General features: G+C 36.5%; 2 protein-coding genes across 4 annotated transcripts; one reads left to right on the forward strand and one right to left on the reverse strand.

Annotated features, from left to right (window-relative positions):
* The first annotated feature begins 13,699 nt into the window (after window positions 1–13,699).
* LOC116144564 (probable inactive receptor kinase At5g10020) lies at window positions 13,700–21,465 on the forward strand. Of its 3 annotated transcripts, XM_031430013.1 has the most exons (4): window positions 13,700–14,920; window positions 17,653–19,212; window positions 20,750–21,088; window positions 21,210–21,384. In XM_031430013.1, exons 1-4 carry the CDS (start codon window positions 14,005–14,007, stop codon window positions 21,239–21,241), a joined length of 2,847 nt encoding a protein of 948 aa, XP_031285873.1. In that variant the 5' UTR covers window positions 13,700–14,004; the 3' UTR covers window positions 21,242–21,384. The 3 variants fall into 3 exon arrangements, with proteins under 3 accessions (XP_031285873.1, XP_031285872.1, XP_031285871.1); XM_031430012.1 differs by having other exon boundaries at window positions 20,756–21,465; XM_031430011.1 differs by having other exon boundaries at window positions 13,701–14,920; window positions 20,750–21,465.
* Window positions 21,466–22,246: 781 nt separating this feature from the next.
* Window positions 22,247–23,238, reverse strand: LOC116144546 (NDR1/HIN1-like protein 13). The gene has a single exon (XM_031429991.1). It carries the CDS (start codon window positions 23,236–23,238, stop codon window positions 22,417–22,419), a length of 822 nt encoding a protein of 273 aa, XP_031285851.1. The 3' UTR covers window positions 22,247–22,416.
* Window positions 23,239–24,041: the final 803 nt, after the last annotated feature.

Consider the following 24,041-nt stretch of genomic DNA (forward strand, 5'->3'; position numbering starts at 1 on the left):
GGATGATAAAGCTCTAATCGGCGGGTGGGAGGAGGAGGAGGATGAAGAGGTTTGTACGCCTCCACCCAATTGGAAAATTAGTACAACAAGTACCGCTTTGCCGAGGCATTAGGGTCGGGAGAATGAGGTGATTGACCTCATAAACGGTCTGTTTGAGAGTTTTGCAACAGTTGTTTATGAGAGGTTTGAGAAGATGGAAGAGCGAATGAAAAGGGTGGAGGAGAAAGTTGATAGGGTGGAGGAGAAAGTTCGTAGGGTGGAGGAGGAAGTTGATGGGGTATTGAAAGTGGTTAAAGTGCAACCTGAGCATAAAAGAGAGGGCTAAAAGAGTAAGCACGTAATTTCTCCTTACATGGCAATAATGTATGGAAAGAAAAGGAAAACGAAGAAAAATAATGAGGAAGTCCGTGAAAGTGGAGAAGCAAAAATGGAGGAGGGTAAGGAGGAAGGTGGAGGAAGTGGGAAAGTGAAAATGGAGGAGAGTGAGGCGGGACCCGAAGGAAGTGGGGAAGTGAAAATGGAGGAGGAAGGTAGAAGAAGTGGGCAAGTGAAAATGGAGGAGTTAAAAGTCGATTTATATAGGCCAATAGATGAGGAAAAGAAAAAACTCTTTTATGCCTATTACAATAATTCTAGAAGTGATGGGCATGTGAAGTGCAAGACAGAGGATTATCCCCGGGAGTGGTTTGAAAAGATGTTGATAATGGGCAAGTGGCTCGACGACTCGGTGAGTTATTTTCCCTTATTTTTGCTTATGTTTTCCATGAGGTATTGTATACTTATCATGTTGTTTTTATTTGATGCAACACATCAATGAGGTATTGACACTTATAAGGCTACGATAGAGCAATAATGGTGATATTTTATATCCGCACTGTGCTATTACTAATGTGGCCTTTGGCCAAACACTAGTAACTACATATGACACTTTAATGAAAAAGGCCAATGGTAGAGGTGCAACAAAGGGAGACAAGCGGAAAAGATTGGCCACAGATGACTTCGACGGTGTCCTTGATGATTTTCAGTTTGATGACAAGATGATGCAGTATGTAAGGGGGGAAAGGCCTAAGCATGGCAACAGTTGGGCAAACGTTAAAAGAGTATACTGCATCATGAACATCAAGGATATGCATTGGATAACTGTCATCGCGCTACTAGAGGAGGGCTTGTTGCAAATCCTTAACTGTAACCCAAGAATTTGTTGAGAGAGGCAATTGGAGACAAGTTGCAGCCACTGTGTATATTGTTCCCGTGGCTATTGCGCGACAGCAGGATGTTTCAACACTTGGGTTATGAACTACTAAGCAGAAAGTGACCACTCAAGTGTCTTCCCGTCCCGACAAATGACTTAAGGTAAATTTTGTATAAAACTTATATAATACAATTGTTCTATAAGCTGATTCTAATGCTAATGTCTTCCTCTTGTTGTAGTGCTGATTGCAGGGCATACACACTAAAATTTATTGAGTTCGACATGACCAACACCCCAATGGACAGCTTGAATGACAAAACAATGAGCAACTGTCAGGAGCGCTGGGCTATTGAGTGCTTCTATGGGCATATGGATCCCTTTTAACTAACCAAAACCCAATCCAAGTCATTATTGATGCTGTCATCAAAGGTATGGAAGTTGGACTTAGAATTTTCTAGTTTATGCGATGCTGTCTTATTGGGTTGTCTTGAATAATTGGATTGTCTTGAATTGGATCAGCTAATGTTGTTAGGCGTCAGGCTGTTGATACTTGGGTTATGGTGTTATGTATGCTTTGTGGCCAAGGCCAAGGCTGGATAATGTTGAAAGGGGTGTTGTAGAAGAAGACGAAGAGTTAGTTGTTGCTGCTACTGATGCTGAAGGTGTTCTGGATAATTTTGGAGGATAGGTGATGTAGACCCTCTAGGCGAATTACCCTAGGAACCCACGAATTCAATGGAATAGGAACAAGTTAGTTTGTTGGGAATGTGTTGAGGATGATCGAATTAGAACCCTAAGGAAACTAAGTCCTTAAAACCCTAATTTTGAGACGCCACAAAGGTTGATCACTGCCTTTGATAAGTCGAGATTCAAGCATTCATTTAAGAACATAAGAAGGCAAGCAAATAGCTTTCTGAAAGTAAACTTCAATTGATAATAATATGTCCCCCAAAAATAACATGGCTGCCCTTTTTTATAAGCAGCAAACCCTAAAAAAAACCCTAGCTAATTGAAAAAAAGGGGTTGGGTTTAAGTAAAAGTGAATTAGGCCTAAATAAACCTTAAATAAATAAAAGACTAAAGAATCTAATGATAATTAAAACATAAAAAAAGCCTAAGATTAACAAAAATGAAAATTAAGTCCTAAATTAATCTTCGCATCCAACTTGATCTTTCGAATCTACCCCTTGCGTAAAAAGATAATAGATCATCCTTGGTGAAGCTTTGAAAACTTCGAATTTAGTCTTAGAGTCTTCTAGTACAGCCTCTTTGTATTACACTTCCATGATCAAGCCTTGCAAAGCCTCTTTCATCCTCTTTGTCTTTGCCCTAGTCATTGGACGCCAATTCCTTGCAAAGGATCTTGCAAATATTTGGGAACATCAACTTGGTCAGCACCTCGATCTCCATTATTCCCCTCCTCTTCGAAAGGATTCATCCTCGAATCACCTACATCGAACAAAGATAAATCAGCAACATTAAAAGTTGCACTAACATTACCATAGTCGCTAGGCAAATCTAGCTTGTAAGCATTATCATTGATCCGCTCTAAGACTTGAAAAGGTCCATCTCCTCTAGGCTGTAATTTTGATTTCCTTTGTGTGGGAAACCTCTCCTTACGCATGTGCACCCAAACCCAATCTCCAGGTTGGAAGACAACCTTCAAACGCCCCTTATTGGCTTGCTTAGCATAATGCTCATTCTTCCTTTCAATGTTGGCCTGAACTTTGGCATGTAAATCCTTCACAAAATCTGCCTTTTTCTTACCATCAAGATTAGCATGCTCATTAGGAGGTAAAGGTAAAATATCCAAAGGTGTTAAAGGATTAAAGCCATAAACAATTTCAAAATGAGAAAATGAAGAAGTAGAATGAACAGTCATATTATATACAAACTCAATATGTGGCAAACATTTCTCCCACTGCCCTAAGTTCTTTTGAATGATAGCACACAACAAAGTAGTGAGTGTCCTATTAACTACTTTAGTTTGACCATTTGTTTGAGGATGTGCAACAGTAGAAAATAACAGCTTGGTTCCTAATTTATTCTATAAAGTGCGCCAAAAATGACTTAGGAACTTAACATCTCTATCACTAACAATTGTCTTAGTTAACCCATGCAAACGAACCACTTCTTTAAAGAACAAATCAGTAATATGTGTTGCGTAGTTGGTTTTAGAACATGTAATAAAATGAGTCATTTTACTAAACCTATCAACAACAACAACTATGCTATCCTTACCACTTTGAGTCCTTGGTAATCCTAAAACAAAATCTGTAGATATATCAATCAAAGGTTGATTAAGTACAGGTAAAAGGGTATACAAGCCATGCGATCTAACTTTAGATTTTGCTTGCCTACATGTAATGCACTTATCACAAACAGATTACACATCATGCTTCATATGAGGCCAATAAAAATGCTCTCGTAATATATCTAAAGTCTTTAGGACACCAAAGTGACCCATCAAACCTCCCCCATGACTTTCCCTAACAAGCAACTCACGAATAGAACAAATAGGCACACATAATTTATCTTTCTTGAATAGAAAGCCTTTTTGCCTATAAAAATCATCAAACGCGCACTTATCACATGCATTCCATACTTGGCTGAAATCAGAATCATTTGCATACAAATCCTTAAGCAATTCAAAACCAAGTAATTTAGTTTGCAATGAAGTAAGTTATACATACCTCCTAGACAGTGCATCAGCCACAACGTTTTCCTTCCCATGCTTGTATTTGATTACATAAGAAAATGTTTCTATGAACTCCAACCACTTAGCATGTCTTTTATTAAGCTTACCTTAGGTCTTCAAGAACTTCAAGCTCTCATGATCGGAATGAATGATGAATTCCCTCGGCCACAAGTAATGCTGCCATGTTTGAAGAGTTCTCACTAACGTATAAAGCTCCTTGTCGTAAGTAGGATAATTCAACGCTGCCCCACTTAGCTTTTCACTAAAATAAGCAATTGGTTTGGAATCCTGAATCAAAACAGCTCCTATTCCAATCCAGGATGCATCACATTCTATCTCAAAAGCTTTATCAAAGTTAGGCAAACACAACAAAGGTGCATTAGTTAGCTTATCTTTCAAAGTTTTGAAAGCCCAGTCATGCACATCATCCTACTTAAAAACAACATTCTTTTTAATAAGTTAATTCAAAGATGTAGCAATAGAACTAAAATCTTTAACAAACCTTCGATAAAAACTTGCTAAACCATGGAAACTTCTCACCTCGTTTGCATTCTTAAGTGTAGGCTAGTCCCTTATTGCCCTTAACTTTTCTTCATCAACACTAACACCCTGCAAACTAACAACAAATCTAAGAAACACAACAGATTCCATGCAAAACGTGCATTTCTTAAGATTAGCATACAATTGGTGCTCTCTCAACACCCTAAACATAACATGCAATTGTTTCACATGTTCATCCAAATTTTTGCTATAAACTAAAATATCATCAAAGTAAACTACCACAAATTTTCCCATGAAAGCACGCAAGACATGGTTCATTAACCTCATGAATGTACTAGGTGCATTAGTTAAACCGAAAGGCATTACTAAGCACTCATACAATCCATATTTAGTTTTAAATGTAGTTTTCCATTCATCTCCCTCTTTCATGCGAATCTGATAATAGCCATTCTTTAAATCAATTTTAGAAAACAATTGAGAGCCATGCAATTCAGCAAGCATATCATCTAATATGGGGATAGGATGTCTATACTTTATCGTTATCTTGTTAATAGCCCGACAATCCACACACATGCGCCATGTTCCATCTTTCTTTGGGACTAAGAGGACAGGAACCGAACATGGGCTAAGACTTTCCCTTACAAATCCCTTTTGCAACAGCTCATTCACTTGCCTTTGTATCTCTTTCGTTTCCTTGGGATTAGCTCTATAAGCAGGTCGATTTGGTATGGTGGAACCAGGTATGAAGCCTATTTGATGCTCAATTCCTTTTAAAGGAGGTAATCCATGGGGAATCTCCTCAGGAAATAGGTCCTCAAATTCCTGCAATAAAGACACGACAACACTAGGCAAAGATGAGTTAAGGTTGTTAGTAGAAAGATAAACATCCTTGTACATAAGTACAAGTACTTCTGACCTCACCATCATTACACTCTTAACCTCACGTTTTTCAGCAAGTACACTCATTCTTTTATGTTTCTCTCCTTCTTGCTCACTTTTCTCTCATTTTTGCTCACTTTTCTCTCCATTTTTCCTCTCGACCTCACTTGCTCTCTTTCTATTTTCCTCTTGCTCACACTTTTGTTTCTCTCTCATTTTGCACTCTCTTGCTATCCTAATCTAGTCCTCATAACCTTGCAAAGGTTTGAGAGGGGCTAGTACAACTTTTCGGTTGTTCATTACAAAAGAATAACGATTTTTGTACCCATCATGCAACACCCTCCTATCAAACTGCCACGGTCAGCCAAGTAATATATGACCAGCATACATCGGTGCCACATCACAAAGAACCTCATCCTCATACTTGTCAATTGAGAAAGGAGCCCGAGCTTGCTTGTTTACCTTCACTTCTCCACAGTCATTCAACCATTGTAGCTTGTACGGTTTAGGATGCTTCTCCCACTTCTAATTCAACTTTTCTACCAACAAAGTACTAGCAACATTAGTACAACTCCCACTATCAATAATCAACGTACATACCTTACCCTTCACGTGGCATCTTGTGTGAAAAATATGCTCACGTTGCTCCTTATCTCCTTCATCCTTAGGCTGTATACTTGGGGCTCTCCTTGTAATAAGTAAATCATCATGCACAGGTTCTTCCACTTCAACATCAGAACAATCGTCCAATTGTGGCATCTCATCATCACTTGAGCTAGGACTTTCGACTTCTCCATTTGCCCGTACAACTATAACTTTTTTGTTTGGGCATTTGGAAGCAATATGTTCAAATCCTTGACACCTAAAACACTTAATATCACGTGACTTAGTAAGAGTTTAAGTTTCGGGTTTATCTTTAGGAATAGCAACCGAATTCTGCTACTTTGCTTCTTCTTTTATTCTAGAGGCGACTTTGTTGTCCTTCCAATTTGATCTCCACGGAGAGCTAAAGGACGAACCAGATCTGAACCTCTTGGACTTGATTTGCTTCTCCACTTTAACGGCTTTGTGCAGTAGCTCCTCCATCTCTACGTAATGTTGCAACTCAACCACGTCAACAATCTCCTTGTTCAATCCAACAATGAATCTAGTCATTGTTGCTTCTCTGTCTTCTTTTATGTTTGCTCTAATCATGGCGATTTCCATCTCCTTATAATAATCCTCTACACTCATGGAACCTTGAACCAGCCCTTGCAACTTCCTATACAAATCTCTACAGTAATGGCTTGGTATAAATCTCTTGCGCATCACCAACTTCATCTCTTCCCATGATTGAATTGGCCTCTCACCATTCCTACGCCTACTGATCACCAATTGACCCCACCATATACCTATATGATCTGTAAACTCCACGGCTGCTAGCTTTACTTTCTTCTCCTCAGAGTAATTATGACAATCAAATACGTGCTCAACATTTCTTTTCCACTCCAAGTATAGCTCAGGATCATTCTTTCCTTGAAAAGTCAGAATTGCCATCTTTATACTGTCTATATTGTTATCTCCTTTGGAGTCAACCTTCTTAGCCTGTTTATAACTTGTTTTCTCCACTTTGGAATCAGTTTCGTCTTCTTTGTCGAACTCATGTCTTCTATGTGATTTAGAAGCGGAAGAGGACTCCAAATCATTCAATCTCGCATTCAACAATTTAAATTGGTCATTAACAGCCTTGATGAAGAATTTCATGTCGACCTCTTATGGTTCTCCTCCTTCCTTACTCATGGTTTCAACCTGTAAAATAAAATAAAATAAAAGGTGTTGTTCCTCACACACTCCCTCACGTGTTTGCACTCAAATCAGATTGTTATCACTTGTGTTTCACACTATTTTGGCTTTTTCTTGATGATGATCTCTCTTGCCTTTTACCACTCAAAGCCAAGCCAACCCCCTTTATGTTCTTAACAGAATCAAAGAATTCACAAATCTCAAGAAGCAACCGGTTAGACGGTGACAATCTCAAAAATCACTTAAGCGATATATGGTTTCGCTTAAGCGACCAAGGCTAAATGCAATCCTGTCTATTTAGCCTTGGTTGCTTTAGCGATAATAAATCGCTTACGCGATCTTGTCAAAAGCAGAATAAAAGTCATCTGACTATATTGGATCGCTTAAGCGATTTTAGGTCTCTCTTAAGTGATCCACTATATTTAGCCTTCGTCGCTTAAGTGATTACGTCTAGTCGCTTAAGTGATCACATACAAGCCAGGATCAAGATCATTTAAGCGATGCTTCAATTTTACCATTGGTTGCTTAAGCGATCATGTCCAATGCAGAATCAAGTCACCATAAGTGCATGATCACTTAAGCGATTCTTTACTTTAACCCTTGGTCACTTAAGCAATCATGTCCAAGGTAGAATCAAGATCACTTAAGCGATTCTTCACTTTTGGCCTTGGTCGCTTAAGCGATTCATGATCGCTTAAGCGACTAAGACCATTTTGCTTCTTATCTCGCCGATCTTTTGATATTGTGCATGTTTGAGTGAGAAATTATATTCCATATTGTGGGTGAGCTCTATATTCAATTATAACCATCCATATTTGTGAAATGAGGTATGTTTCTACTAACGTGCCACACTTGACTAATTCAGTAAATTGATTGATTGATTGATTGATTGACTTGATACGACAATTATATTGATAATATTTATTTTGCATGTCTTACTTCTTTGGGTAGCAATCAGTGTTGTACCGAGGTAATATGCGAAAGTTTACTTACTTAAACCCTTTTTAAAATGGATGAAAATGAAAAATAATTAATTTGATTTAATACGTTATAGAGGGAAATTTGTTCAAGGTAACAATTAAATTTAAAACATAAAAAATTGAAAACAACAACTCTTCAACGGTTGGCCTTGGCAACTCTCTTGATTTCATCATTCTTCTTGATGACATAGCTGGAAATACAGGGATATAAAATCAGTTTAATGCACCACAAAAGAGAAACATAATAACTTCATCAGATCTGCATATAAGAAAAGATCGCTTAAGCGACATAAGGTCGCTTAAGCGATCTAGTTTTCACCAAATCTGATCTGAGCATCAGATTGTTTAAGCGACCAAGGATCACTTAAGCGATCTAGTGTTTAGATCTGATATGAGTAGCAGATCGTTTAAGCAATCTTAGGTCGCTTAAGCGATCTGATGTTTAGATCTATAGATAAGAGCAGATCACTTAAGGGACCAAGGATCGCTTAAGCGATCGGCTGTTATCTGTAGATCTGAACATCAGATCGCTTAAGCAACCTAAGATCGCTTAAACGATCTATTGTTCAGATCTATAGATAACACCCTACCGTTTAAGCGATCTTATGTCGCTTAAGCGATTTGATCTTATCTATAGATTGCTTGCTTTCTTGCTATCGATCAATTCAAACCTAATTTTCTAGATCTGCATGTGATCGATTCTAGCAACAGCTTCTCTTGTGGCCAGGTTGCTTGTAAATTGAGCACTTATTCATCCTCTAGGGAACCTCACAAGCTGATGGAATACGCTTAACTATTTTTCTCCCTTTTTATGTCTTCTTGAATGGTGGATGGATAATAATGTCAACCAACTCTGGCGGCACCACCCACTGCTCTTCTGAAGGAACTGGATATATCGTTCTAAATAAGCTAGCATATAGTGATTTGCCATATGGAGAGGGAAGTAAAGTTCCATGTAAATTCTTGAACCAAAATCTGGCTTCCGTTGGTGTTTCGGTGTTGCTAATGCATGAGGACAAGGTAAACGTTGAATGTTAAGCACTTCACAACTGCAAGTTTTACTAAGAAGGTTATCCGGACCATAATCGCGCATGGTGAACTCTTGAGCATTAAGAGGATGGGCAAACAGTGCATTTGACAGTTCCATATGTTCTCGCAATAATTTTTCAGCTGACGGAACAAGGGTTGTGGTAAAATTATTTGACTCCGTACGCGCTCATGGAACCACCGTGACAATATCCTCTGGATTGCATCAAAAAGGGCAACTATTGAAAACTTTTTTTTCTATTAACAACTTCGAATTTATGGACTCGGCTATGTTCGTGGTCATGACATCAAACCTTTGTCTAGGAAAGTAAGCTCTACTCCATCGCTCGAAACCAATGTCATGCTCAAAATATTTAGCAACTATCATATCCTTGATTCGGATTTGCCAAAAGTGCTCTCTTTCTTTATAGAGTTATGCCTATCGGATATTATGCACAACTCGTCACTGTCAGACACTCTCCTACGTAATTGATGAAAAAACCAAGTCCATGACTTGTTATTCTCAAAGTTAACTACACACCATGCAACGGGATATGTGTGATTCTTGTTGTCCTGTGCAATGGCCACCAATAATGTACCTCCATACTTTCCCATCAAAAAGCAACCATCAACAGCCAACACCTTTCTCATGTTTACAAAACCCCTTATAGCAGCACCCGTAAGCAATAAAAAAAATATTTAAACCTCATATTCTTGTCCCACTTTAAAGCCATCTTACTACCTTGGTTTGTCAACTGAAGCATATAACAATACGCTTCTAATACTGCATACCTGTGCTCCGGCGTGCCTCTCACAAAATCTTGTGCATGTTGTCTCCCTTTCTAGCATTTCTAGTAACTAACAACGCATCTCAACTCTGTGCGCACAAGTCTCTGAATGTCCTTAGGAGATGGACATTTCCCTTCAACAAACTGGCTTTTGACAAATTGTCCAATAACATCAGTGGAGGCTAGTTAATGCTCACCTAAAATGTGCCTTAAACCACATGTGTGCTCACGGGTATATGTGCTAACAATAAATTTTTCAGACTCCGCCAACCTTTTACAGTAAACCCGCCCTTGCACTTTCGGTCACGACATGCAACCGTCACTACTGATGAATTAGACTTTTTGGTGATGAACTCAAAATTACCTCTCACGGCAACAAGTTTTAGCTTCCTCACCACTTCCTCTTTGTCGTCAAATAAATACTCTATGCGTATCTCTGATCCATCAGTAAAAACATGAGCTAATTCACTACTATCTGCAATTGCTACCTCTGAACCTGCATAAAGGACCATAGTGTTCTCTTCCTCACAAACTACACCTTCTGCATAATCTGTATTTAAAGGAATCTCTACATCTACGGGAACATGTACGGGGTCCTCCTCGTCAACATTTTCATTCAATCGTATATGACCAACCTCTTCTACAGTGTCCTCCTCACCACCCAAATCACTGCATACTCTTGATTTTTCAACTAAGAAATCAATGCCCTCGTAGTTCTAATTAAAACCAGCATCTCGTTCCTTTGAACCAACTTCCAACGGTATATCTACAAAAGAAACCCTTAAAATCGACCTCGAACCATTATCGCCCACATCAATCATATATAACTTCACACCTTCATTTGACTTTAATATAGCAAGAGACACTTTATAATGTTCAGGAACTCTGCTTAAAACATACTTCACAACTATATCACTACGTGAGCAACTCAAATCACCTTTTCTAATTATTTCATCAATCAACTCATCAAAACTAACCTCTGTGCTCACAACAATTGGTATAACTTCTTTGTTTGTCCCAATCCACTTCTAACGACTTTCTTCCTCCACCCACTCACCAAAATATTCAACACCCAAAACAACTTGTTTCATGTCTAATAATAGTCATATACCTGATCGCTTAAGCGATCTGCGATCTGCTGCATTATACCAGACGTACCAAATCGCTTAAACGATACACTAGATCGCTTAGGCGATTCATCATATCTAGAACACATTTTCAGTCATCTCCACCTACAATCGGTGCTACCACCCCCAGCTACCCGCAATGCAAGAAAATATTCAACAAATTTCACTCCTTTCAACTTGCATTATATCAAACACAACTCAACAACCTAAACAACTAAATCAAAATCATAACCCAAACCCAATCCATCATTAAATCTTTGTAAATCAAAATATAAAATAGAAATGGGAGATACACATACTTGGACAAAATGTCAGGAGGAGGAGGAGGAGGATTTGTGGCGAAGAAGATGTTAATGATAGAGGAAGAAGATAGTGTTGATGGCGGGAAGAAGAAGATGTACAGGAAGGAGGAAGAAGAAGATGTAGACGAAGCTTAGAATAAACAGCAACCAGGGGAGGGATGTGTTAATGGCGGGAGGAAGAAGAAGAAGATGTTATGTTTGGGTTTGTTTGCAAGAATTTCAGGTTTTTGGAGACATATTATAATTTTTAAAAGATTATATAATACTTCATTAATCCTAATTAAGTAATGATTAGTATTTAATTGTTATTAGTTTGTCTTAATAAAAAATAAGACCATTTAGTAAAAACTAAAAAACTGCTTGGCCTTTTAATTAAATTCAAGGCCAATATGACCTTTTAATCGTTTGTCCCAAAAAGCATTTGCAGCTTTCATGTCTCATCCAATGTAACTAGTATTTAAACCCCCAGAGGCTTGCCCTAATCCAATAAAACCCTGTCGTCCTAGTAACTACTTAGCACCCTCTGTCGTCAGAATCCCTAAAGTTTCTTTTGTTAGTTTGGCCGAACGACTTACGCATACCCAAGGTTTTTCGAAACGACAAGTTGGTACCCAAAAGGTTTTGAAACGACAAACAGGTACCTTCCGTCATGTGTTGTTAGTGATTTCTGTTTGTTCATAGTGAAAAGACTAAAATGCCCTTAAAAGTTTGATATTTTAGTTTTTTATAAATTTAAAACTTTCTAAAAAACCCCCTAAGTTTGCTAATTTAACTAAACACCCCCATATATAAAAAGTTTGTTAAATGACAAAAATACCCCCACCACCTACAGGCCAGATTCTGACCACCACCGTCGGAATCTGGCCGAAAATTGTGTTACGACACAGACCCGTCGGATCTGTGTCGTAACGTGTCGATCTGGCCTTTTCCGGCCAGATCCGTGGCTGATCCGGCCTTTTCAGGCCAGATCTACCGCTAGATCTGGCCGTCATGGCCTCAAAACTCCATCTACGGCGTCGACGGCTAGATCTGACCGTAGATCTGGCCTTTTTCGGCCAGATCAGCCACGGATCTGGCCGAAAAAGGCCAGATCGACGCGTTACGATACAGATCCGATGGGGCCTGTGTTGTAACACAATTTCTGGTCGGATTCCGACGGTGGTGGCCGGAATCTGGCACTGTAGGTGGTGGGGTGTTTTTATCATTTAACAAACTTTTTATATATGGGGGTGTTTAGTTAAATTAGCAAACCTAGGGGGTTTTTTAGAAATTTATAAAAAACTAAAATATTAAACTTTCAAGGGCATTTTAGTCTTTTCACTGTTAACAAAAAGAAATCACTAACAGCACATGACAGAAGGTACCTGTTTGTCGTTTCAAAACCTTTTGGGTACCAACTTGTCGTTTCGACAAACCTTGGGTATGCGCAAACCGTTTGGCCTTGTTAGTTTTAACCAAATTAAGGTAAATGCCATTAATGCCATCACCTGCTATGCCCACCAATTCCAATCCACCCCTTACTCCACTTCATCTCTAGCAGCCCCAAACATCCCATGTTAGGCTTCAAAATTTTAAAATATTACAGATTTTTATAAGAAAAATAAAAATAAACTAATAAAAAAATGAAAATGGAAAAAAATTTAGAATAAGAAATACTTGAAAAAAATTAAAAATAAAATTATCTCAAAAATGAAAAACTTACTTTTAAAAAAGTTGAAAAAAATAATACAAATCTGAAAAAAAAAAAATTTAATTGAACTAGGCAAATATTTTTTGGTTTTTTTTTTTTTTTTTTTTGGGTGTTTTTTTTTTTTGGTTTTTTTTTTTTTTTTTTTTTTAAGTATTCTTAATTTTTCAAAAGCTTTAAAAGCATTTTAAACCTTTTTTATTGGTATTTGTGATTTTAGGGTACATTTGTGTTACTTAAGAATTTAAAAAAAAAAAAATTTAGCTATTTTACCTTTTTATTTAACATTTAGTTGTTAATAAATTTGAGGAGTGAATAGCCAGGTTCAAAATATAATTAGGGTAATTAGTAATTGTGTTTGGTGAAATTAAGTTAAGCTGATAATTTTTTGGGGGTAGTTGTATATATGTTAGTTTTACGGGTGTAAAATTATAAAATTAAAGTGTCTTTATGTTTTAACCTTGTTATGTTAAAAGTATCCAAAAAAGACTTTAGGGGGTTCAAGGAGTTACCAGGACTATTAAGGCAGAATTTGTTCTAATAAATGATTGATTATTGTTAGAAAACAGTAGACTAGGAAAGGTCAATTAAATGTAAAAATTATCGTCTTTGTAAGGCTATCACATGTTGGTATGGAAAATTATCGAGCAGTGAAGAAGAGAGGGTCTATTAATGAATGCATTGGGATTGGGATTGGGATTGGGATTGGGACTTGAAACTGTTGCAAGTCAAAATAACAACTCATCTTCTAACCTAATTCCACATTTTATTTCTGTCCCAACCCTTCTCCTAACCTAACGCTCTCACTCTCTTTTTTCACTTGCTATGTGGACTTGCCTTCTTTGATTTCTCAACTCTCTGGGTTTCTTCTTCTTCTTTTTAACCCACCCACCTTTTTCTTGAAATGTTGCAAATTATTTCTGCATTGTTTCTTCTTCTTCTTCTAGATTTTTGTTTAGTTGACTTAATTCAGTTCCCATTTATGAGACTTTTGTCATTACTTTAGCTAGTCTCTTCATATCTTCATTGTGTCTCTTAAATTATGGGTATTATCACTGCTCTGAGTTTGAGTTTGATCATTGTTTTGTTGGTAGTAAATGCATTAGCAAAATCAGATTTTGAAGCACTTTTAGAGCTGAAGAAAAGCATTCAAAAGGACCCATCAGCCCAAGTTCTTGATTCATGGGACTCTAACTCTTTAGCATCTGATGGGTGTCCCAAGAATTGGTTCGGGGTTACTTGTAGTGATGGGCATGTAACATCTATTATTCTCAATGATGTGGGTCTGCTTGGGAATTTTAGTTTCACTCATATTATAGGCCTTAAAATGGTACGCAATTTATCACTTTCAAACAATCAATTCATGGGGACTATCACAAACATTGCCTCCCTTCAATCTCTTGAGTTTTTGGATCTCTCCAGGAATATGTTTCATGGGTTTATACCCTCTAACATTGATAAATTGAAGAATTTAGTGCTTCTGAATCTTTCTTCAAACAGTTTCCAAGGTACAGTTCCTTCTGGTTTCAACAATCTTGAGAAGTTGAAGTACTTAGATTTGCGGGGTAACGGATTTAATGGGGATATTATGCATTTTGTATCCCAGTTGGCTAGCCTGGTACATTTCGATCTCAGCAGTAATAAATTCTCTGGTTCACTGGACTTGGGGCTTGGAAACTCTAGTTTTATTTCTTCAATTCAGTATTTAAATATCAGCTACAATTCTTTAGTTGGAGAGCTCTTTGCTCATGATGGAATGCCGTATTTCGACAGTTTAGAGGTGTTTGATGCTAGTAATAATCAGTTATTGGGTAATATACCTTCCTTCAACTTTGTTGTCTCTCTTCGGATTCTACAGCTTGGAAGCAATCAGTTGTCAGGGTCTCTACCAGAAGCTCTTTTTCAAGAAAGCTCAATGATGTTATCTGAACTGGATCTCAGCCTTAATCAGCTTGAAGGTACAATGAATTCTGGCAGCCTTCTTGTTCTGATTATAGCAGTTATTATATCTATTATCTTTTGAAATTAGTTTACTTTCTAATTCTGGTAACCTTGGCAAATAGTTATATGCAGAATGCGCCTCATAGTAAGTCAATATTCATTCATTTCTGTATTTCCTATGCATTTGACTTCGTTTATCAATATAAATAGGATTTGATGTAACAATCTCCTTCCTTAAAGCATCAATATATGTTTAGTTGTCGTAGTTCAAGAGGTACTTCTATGGTGCTTGTTTTGATTGACATGAGGTTTTCATTTTTTTTGTTTAGCCTGTAGAAAGGTATCATCTTTGTTCCATTTGTTATGGGTGGTACCAGATCGTTGATATAGCTAACCATAGTGCTTGATAAATCAGATATAGTTTATAGAAGCTATATTTGTTCAATGCATAGATGGGAAAAAAAAAATTCGTAAGGTTGAAATCAAATATTGACTTTTAGTATAACTGCATTTCTTGCTATTGATGTCTAACATAATGGCATGAGATTTGGAATAAACCATGCTGCACAACATAACTTGCGGCACAGTTTTGATAGGAGTTAGACAAAATGAAATGACTTGAAGAATATGGAAAGAGCATTGTGATGATATTTCATTAAATATATATAATGTGTCATGTGTTATACCACTTACAAAATAATGACAAACTTTCTGCTTTAACTAGCCAATGAATGCGGGAATAAAATCATAAATTTAATGAAAACCTTAATATACCAAGTTGGGAAGGACTAAACAGTGTGGCATCAGGAGCTTGGTCTAATTTTGATGAACATCTGACCTTTACTTTAAAAGAAAAGGGAATCTGGTGAAAGAAGAAAGTAAGACATGGTAGTCATAATTTCTTGTGATTTCAGAAACATTAGAATTATTCACTTACTCCTTCTGTATCCTAGGTCCAGTTGGAAATCTAACAGAAATTCAGTATTCGATAATGGTTACTCAATAGGCTTTTTCCTCCAAACCACTGTATTTCATTTCAATAATTTTCAGTGCTTGTTAAAGAGCATTGCAATGTTGATGGAATCAGAATTTTTCCCCAGAGAGGGCAACATACTTATGGTGCACGTTCAAATCGCCAAAGCTTTGTAGATTATCCTCTGAAATCTTAACTAATTTTTATTTCCTTTGAAATTGTTTCTTTTATTTTATTTTTTTTGTCATAAACATGAATTTTCGATTTTCTTTCTTTTTATTTTAACCAAAATTCATTATCTAATTAAAAGAAGAAACTTCTATGCTTAATTAATTACTCTTCTAAACTGCTAATAGAGACAGAAACATAATTTATCTGAAAATTTACTCTTAGACCTCATCTCTTTTAAAGTGCCTTCTCTAATTAACAAATGCTCATCCCTAAGCATTTACCATAAACCAGTGGTACCTAATCATTTTTGTCATGAAAAGACGTAAGATGGTTGTAGATTATCTGCAGTTCTGACGATGATGTTAGATTTTTATCTGGTGATTACTGTAGCAAAAATGGCAAAGATATAAATATAGTTATGGTTTGTGGACAAAGAAATGAAGTCCATTCCTGAGATACAATGAAAAGACTTGCATTTATGTTGTTGATAAGATCGATGGTGGTCAATTTAAAGAGAATTCTGATTCTGGAATGTACTAGTAAGAGACTCTCAATTTTGAAGACAGTATGCTGATTTTTGTTTTTCGGCTGATTGATAAATGTCTGTATTTAATTGATCTTGATGTAGATTATAGGGTTTTGATACAATTTGTTATACATTAGTTAGATTTCAAAAGCTTTAGGGAAATACTATGAATACAAAGTTTGTATCCTAGTTCTAATTTTCCGAGTAATATAGCTCTCATTTAGGATATCTACATAGATGATAGAGTAACCTGGTAAATTGTATGACGATTTAAATGAATGCCAGGTAATTTGGGATATAAACTTTGTATGTGTAGTGTTTACTTTTTCAAAAACAGCTGATGAATTGTAAATTTTAATGAGCAAAAATCTAAATAAAAATGCATAATTAATGATCATAAAATAGTACCAATTAAAGATAACAGTTGAAACAATGCTTTGTGCAGCACAACCATTTTGGCATAAATTTTAAAAAATAGAAAACAGCAATCCCAATTTGTTTAATACTAAAGCAAAAAGGAAAATCTAACTTGTTACTCTTTTGCCTTTACCATCAAAATCTCTAAGTCATATTTTTTGTATGCTAATGTCACCAAGATCAATTTATTGGTTCTATTTGATAAACAATTTAATACTTGTGTCTAACATTTACCATATAGCTTAAGCTTTCAGTTCAAGCAGTAAATTAACATGGTTTAATAGCCGAGGTCATGCATTTGCTTGTCTCTGTCTAGTTTTGGTCTGGATATTTGTTATATTCTAAACTGTCTGTTTTGCTAGACATATGTGATTGGAAATTTGAAAATAAATCAAGGGCTTTACAAGAAAAAATAAAAAAGAAACTAAATCAAGAGAAATGATCATTGAAATATGCCATTCTAAGAATGGTTAATTATCATATATAAATTATTTTTCCCATCTTCATTACAGTCGTCCTTTCGTTTGCAGCAGTAATTAGTTTTAGATGTCATTTTATGATCTTTTTAATGTAAAAGTTATGAGAATAACAAACAATCCATCTTCTCCTCCGTCATCCATTTTGTTAATGTTATTGTTTTTAATATTTTGCATGTGTGACAGGTCCAGTTGGAAGTATAACGTCTGCAACCTTAAAGAAGGTTAATTTATCATCAAATAAGTTATCAGGCTCCTTACCTCTTAAGGTTGGACACTGTGCCATTGTAGATTTGAGTAATAATAGACTCTCTGGGAATTTTTCCAGAATGCAGAGTTGGGGAAATTATGTGGAAGTTATTCATTTGAGTTCTAACTCATTGTCTGGAACTTTGCCAAATGAAACTTCTCAGTTCTTGAGGCTGACTTCATTCAAGGTATCCAACAACTCATTAGAGGGTGTTCTCCCGGCCGTTCTGGGAACATATCCAGAACTAAAAGTTATTGATCTTAGCCTCAACCATCTTAATGGGTTCCTCCTTCCAAGCTTCTTGAACTCCACAACACTGACCGATATTAATCTGTCAGGCAACAACTTTACTGGGCCATTACCTCTTCAAGAAACCAAAACTACTCCTTCAGTAAGTTCTGCCCCAAGTTTGAGCCTACAGTCTATTGATTTGTCTTATAACTCATTAAGTGGTCAGCTGCTCCCAGAGATCAGTAAATTTCATAACTTGTTGTACCTAAATCTTTCCAACAACAAATTTGAGGGTAGCATTCCTGATGGCCTTCCAGATGTCCTAAAGGGACTCAATGTTTCTTTTAATAATCTCTCTGGTGTGGTACCTTATAACTTAAGGCGGTTTCCTGATTCAGCATTCCATCCTGGAAATTCCTTGCTGAGTTTTCCTTATTCACAACTGTCACCAGGTGCTCCAGACCTGACTATGAGTGAGCATGGAAATCATATGAAACCTGCTACTAAAATTGCCCTGATTGCAGGTTTAGTTGGTGGTCTTACTATAGTTGCTATTTTATGCATTATGATATATTGCGTCCCCTGGCTGAAACATAGGATGATCAGTTTGAATAGAGATGGGGAAAAGAAAGATGTTCCTCAAGGGGGTTCTTCTCTTTCTCATACGTCAGTGCTTAACAAAAAAGTCGACCCATCATTATCTTCATTTGGCTTCAATGAAGATCTTTTACCATCATCCCGAATGGTGTCTGCATATGATTCTGGGGACACTTCATCAGTTGTAAAGCCTAAAGATACTTGCTATCGTGAATCAATAAAGAAAGACGAAGGGTTATCTTCCCCCTTGTCCATATTGTCGTCTTCAAATCCATCACCTTCTAAACACCAAATTGACTCCAAGAATCCTGAAGTGCTCAAGGTCTGTTCTCCTGACAAATTAGCTGGGGATTTACATCTTTTTGATGGTTCCCTGGTGTTCACTGCAGAAGAACTTTCACATGCTCCAGCAGAAGTCATTGGAAGAAGCTGTCATGGAACTTTATACAAAGCTACACTTGACTCTGGTAATTTAATGGCTGTCAAATGGTTTAGGGAAGGGATAGCAAAAGGGAGAAAAGAATTTGCAAGGGAAGTAAAGAAACTTGGGAACATCAAACATCCAAATTTAGTTTCCCTTCGGGGTTACTACTGGGGTCCAAAGGAGCATGAGAAACTAATCATATCCAATTATATTAATGCACAATCTTTGTCCCTCTATCTTAAAGGTAAGGTCCCTTCCGTCGTTTGCATTTTCTATAAGCAACAAAGAAATTTCTGGATGTTTCTTAATTCAAAACCTATGTTTGAAAATGATTTACCTAGCTGGTGGTTTTTCCAATCTGATAACTCTGGACCATTAATAATGTCTATATCCTATGTGTAATATATTTTCAACAATTAGAAGACAAGAGTCATCAGCAAAAACACAAGCAGCTATTTCTGATTGCATGTCATGCTATCAGGTTCTTGCATTCGCTTGCAACTGCATCTGTTTTAATCCTTTAGCGCCTACATTCTGATCTGCATGATTATTTATTTTATTTGCATCAGTCTGTCATCAATTCATTTTTTAGTGTTTATCACTCAGTGCAACATTTTCATGAAATTTTTCCCATTATGGTTGTGTGGGCATCAGTATATTATGGAAGTGGTACAAAAGTATGAAAAACCAGCAAAGATATCGCTTCAGGAGTGTGTTACTTGTTTACATGGGACATCACTATCCAATTTGAAAATTAAATTAATTTAGACCCACTAAAAGATGAAAGCGTTGAACAAATTGTCAATTATGGTTTATTAATCTGAGTTTATGTGAGTTTTAGTGTTATGAAACATTATTTTCTAGCAAATTTAGTGTTCAAAGGAAGTAAATATGTATGACTTGAATTCATAAGATCATGTCAAACTCCATTGTACATAGGGTCCACTTTTTTTTCTTTTTTATTAGATATACGCTGTGTCCATCATTTTTACAAATAATGGGTGATTATGAATGTACAAACTTTTGAAGTCTTATCATACTGCTTATGGAAGATAAATAACTAAAAATCCTACATTCACCTTGAAATCAAGCTTTTATGAGTTTTTATCTTAGAATTCAGTCATGTAATCGAATTGATAAGGTCTTATCTTCAGTACGATTCAAATTTATTGTCAGTTAAACAAGATGGATGGATTTGCTACAAAAGAACTATTTCCATTTCTTCAGATAAGTTGATTATCTGACTAGTTGGGGATAAGTCAAATAGTGGTTCCTTGAGATTGTGTATTAATATTTTGTTGCCCACTGATGCTCGTTTGATAGTTTGAAGAGATATTACATCCCTAGTCTTGTTTGTTATAACACCTAAATGGGACGTAATTGATGGAGCCAAAGTTGGGAACTATTTCTTAAATTTTAGTCAGTTTATCTAAATTATAAATATGGGATTTTTCTGATAAACTGACATAAAACCAACTAAACACATTGCAAGACGCACAAATTTCTGCACTCCCAGTAAGTTAGGTTTTAAAACTTAAAAGAGTATAAGGTTAATTTCTGCAATTGTTGAACTACTGCCACAGTGTGATAAATGTAGTCATATCCATTAATTAACTCATGTCAACTACTAGTTTAGAGAACCTATTTCTGATACAATTATGCAACAGAGACAGAGTAGACAAGTTTCCAAAAACATTCACTTTTCACAGCCGCATTGCTAGAGCCTTTCCTTTTTTGTTTGTTTTTGTTTTTGTTTTTAATAACATGGATGTTTTTTGCAGAAACAGATCCAAGAAAGCTCCCACCCTTGTCTATTGATTTACGGCTCCGAGTTGCTGTAGATGTGGCACGATGTCTTAACTACCTACACAATGAGAGAGCAATACCCCATGGGAACCTCAAATCCTCTAACATCTTGTTAGAAACTCCTAATATGAATGCACTCCTCACCGATTATAGTCTTCACCGGATATTGACATCAGCTGGCACAGCTGAGCAAGTTTTGAATGCAGGTGCTCTTGGCTATAGGCCACCTGAATTCGCTAGCTCAAGTAAACCACTCCCATCACTAAAGAGTGATGTCTACGCATTTGGAGTTATCTTGCTGGAGCTGCTCACTGGTAAGAGTTCCGGGGAGATTGTTTGTGGGGATCCAAGAGTAGTTGATTTGACAGACTGGGTTAGGTTATTGGCTATCGAAAATCGCTCAGGCAAGTGCTTTGACAATGTGATTATGGACAGGCATGATGTGGAGCACCCACCTAGAGTTCTAGATGAAATGCTTCAAGTGGCTCTCAGATGTATACTACCAGCGTCCGAGAGACCTGATATGAAGTCGGTTTTTGAAGATCTCTCGACGATTGTGTTAGAAGAGGCCAGCCAAGGTAAATAAAAACTCTTAACTGCTTCATCCCATATTCCATTTATTGGTTTATTCCTTAGATAATTTTGATTGTATGATTATAATCTGAAATTGTAAGTTTCAAACAGCATTTCCTAGTGAATAATATCAATATCTTTAGAAGACTAAGAAGCACAGTAGAGATTTGTACTCCCACCAAATAAAATAAAAAATGGAGAAGGAAGTAAAGTTCCTTGTACATGTTTAGTGTAGAATTAGGGTTAATCTTGGAATTTAATTTTACTCTTAAATTCAGTTTGTGTTTTTTATTTATATACATATATGAAATATTTGATTTAGCAAAAAAGATGGTTAAACTTAAAAATATCTAAGAAATCTTAACTTTATATAATACTAAATCTAGTAACCTATAGTGTCATAAGGAGAAATATAAATATTGTTATGCTCTTAAGATACAATTTAAAAAAGATATCTCTAGGTATATAATTAAGCCTAAGTTTTACTTATTATTATGTTACTATAAGGTTGATAAAGTAGAAGGTTCAAAACAATATTATTAAGATACAATTGATTTGTCCAATAGAGAGGAATTTGTTGACTCAGTTTAATTGTGCTATTGCCCATTGATGATATTTATTATTAGATTAATGAATTTAAATGGGTTGGGTACTTAATATGTTACATTCAAGTTGTTATTTTCAAGAAATATATATACACATTCATGTTTATTGTCAATACTTACTACAAACCAGAAGAATAGTACTATAAAGTTGTTTTACGTTTTTCTAACCTCTAAATAATATTTTTAATCTTGTAAAAGAGACCTTTAATGTATTAATTATCAAATACAAATATTATAATAAAACAAGTGATGGCTCGCATGACTTTTATATTGGAGTATAAATAGTAAAAAGAATTAATCAACTAAAATACATAACTATGTACTGAGTATAACAATAATCTCAATAAGAACATGTATACCATTACCATACCACCACAAAACTAAATAAAAACCAATTACATAGTACACAAACGGGTGTAATGTAAATCCTACAACCAAACACTCCCCTCTAAAATAATAATACCCTACCAAAGTTCCACCCCATAATCACAATCCTTTGACAAAATCTTCGACTGAGACGTTAACTTATCCACCGTTAGATCACAATTGATTTTCACCTTGATCGTCCACGTCTTCACTGACCCCACCTTAATCTTCACAGGAGCTCTCAAATTCACCTTAAGCGCCACCGTTCCCGACTTCTCAGCAGCCACCAGCTGCTTGTGAACAGAACTCGTTAACTGAATAGCCGAACCTTTAAGATCCACATTGAACACTGTGACATTGTTTTTGGGCTGATAAAACCAAGGCAAAACGCCGTCGCATAAGATGACGTCCTGGTAATAAGCCTCGACTGAGCTGTCTTTCTCGTAGTAAATTCCGATGTGGTTATTGGGATTGTTGGCGGTGACTGAGATGTTGAACTGAGGAGAGATACGCGAAGATGAAGAAGAGAGATTGAGAGGTTTGATAGAAATAGAGTTGATGGAATAATGAGGTGACTCTGGACGAAAGACGAGGTAGAAGATGCCGGATGCGATGGCGAGGAGGAGGATGAGGGTGAGGAGAGTGAAGCAGAAGAAGCGACAGCAGCGACAAGTTCTAGAAGATTTAGGGCGGGAGAGGCGTTTGAGACGGTCGGCGTTTTCGGGAGGAGGGAGGCGGTAGATTTGGTCCTTGGGGATCTGAATGACGTAAGTGCCGGCAGGAGGTTGAGGAATAGGCTTTTCAGGAGAAGGAGGAGAAGGTCTGGGAGTGGAGAGTTGATCTTGATCTTGATCTTGATCATGATCTTCACGGGGATGATGGGAGGGTGAGTGGTGAGGGTGGACTCTTTCGGCAGCCATAGGACTTGAAGTTTCTGAAGGAAGAACTATGGAAGATTTAAAGAGTAAAGAGAGAAAGCGCGTAAGAGGAAACTGATGTGCCAAGTCCGTGTTCTTATTTGGAGAAATGAGACGAGTGAGAAGAAAGATGAGCCTGTACGTACAGAAGAAGACAGCTAAGACAACAAAACCAAAAGAGGGTTAAGTCCCATGCCGGCTGAAATCAATGTGCGAGGAGGAGGGTGAATTATAAATTTATAATAATAGAAATAGAAATGGAGATTGGCCAAGTAGTCAAGGAAACTTGTATTAATATTGAATCCTTCGTGTGGGAAAAGAAAACACAAGGCATATTGAAAAAGTCTTCACCATACATGGAATATTCATTTCTTGCTATACGTCTGCCATTTGGAGTAGTTGATGAATTTTGTTGGTGATTTCAGAAACTGGCAGTTGAACATTTCAATGTTTTATTTTCTTTTTCTTCCTTGGAAAAATGCTCTTTATTATTTGGTCAAAACACATGCATTTACATATTCATATTATCAACTTATTTTCATCCCCCTTTTTTAACTTAAAAGAGGTTTTTTAATGCATTGTAGAACAACCACAACTCTGATACTGTTCTATTTCATCTTTATTTGTATTAGGGATTTTGCAATTGTTCATTTCGAAACCAAAAGAAATGAAGAATCTGATTTCAAACCAAACCCACCCTAGATTATAGATTTAGATTCATTAGAGGGTTATTTTATCTCTTAGCATTTTAATCCTTCAATAAGATTAATTACAAAGATTTGGCCCCTAAAACAAATTATCATAAT

The sequence above is a fragment of the Pistacia vera genome, unplaced genomic scaffold (genome assembly GCF_008641045.1).
Source record: "Pistacia vera cultivar Batoury unplaced genomic scaffold, PisVer_v2 Contig447, whole genome shotgun sequence".
Classification (NCBI taxonomy): Eukaryota; Viridiplantae; Streptophyta; class Magnoliopsida; order Sapindales; family Anacardiaceae; genus Pistacia; species Pistacia vera.

Excerpts from the sequence above, each read along its gene's own strand:
- LOC116144564 (XM_031430011.1), top strand. The coding sequence starts at position 14,005 with ATGGGTATTATCACTGCTCTGAGTTTGAGTTTGATCATTGTTTTGTTG. Across the intron at positions 14,921-17,652 it reads CAGCCTTAATCAGCTTGAAG|GTCCAGTTGGAAGTATAACG; the intron begins GTACAATGAATT and ends CATGTGTGACAG. Across the intron at positions 19,213-20,749 it reads TTTGTCCCTCTATCTTAAAG|AAACAGATCCAAGAAAGCTC; the intron begins GTAAGGTCCCTT and ends TGTTTTTTGCAG.
- LOC116144546 (XM_031429991.1), bottom strand. The coding sequence starts at position 23,238 with ATGGCTGCCGAAAGAGTCCACCCTCACCACTCACCCTCCCATCATCCC.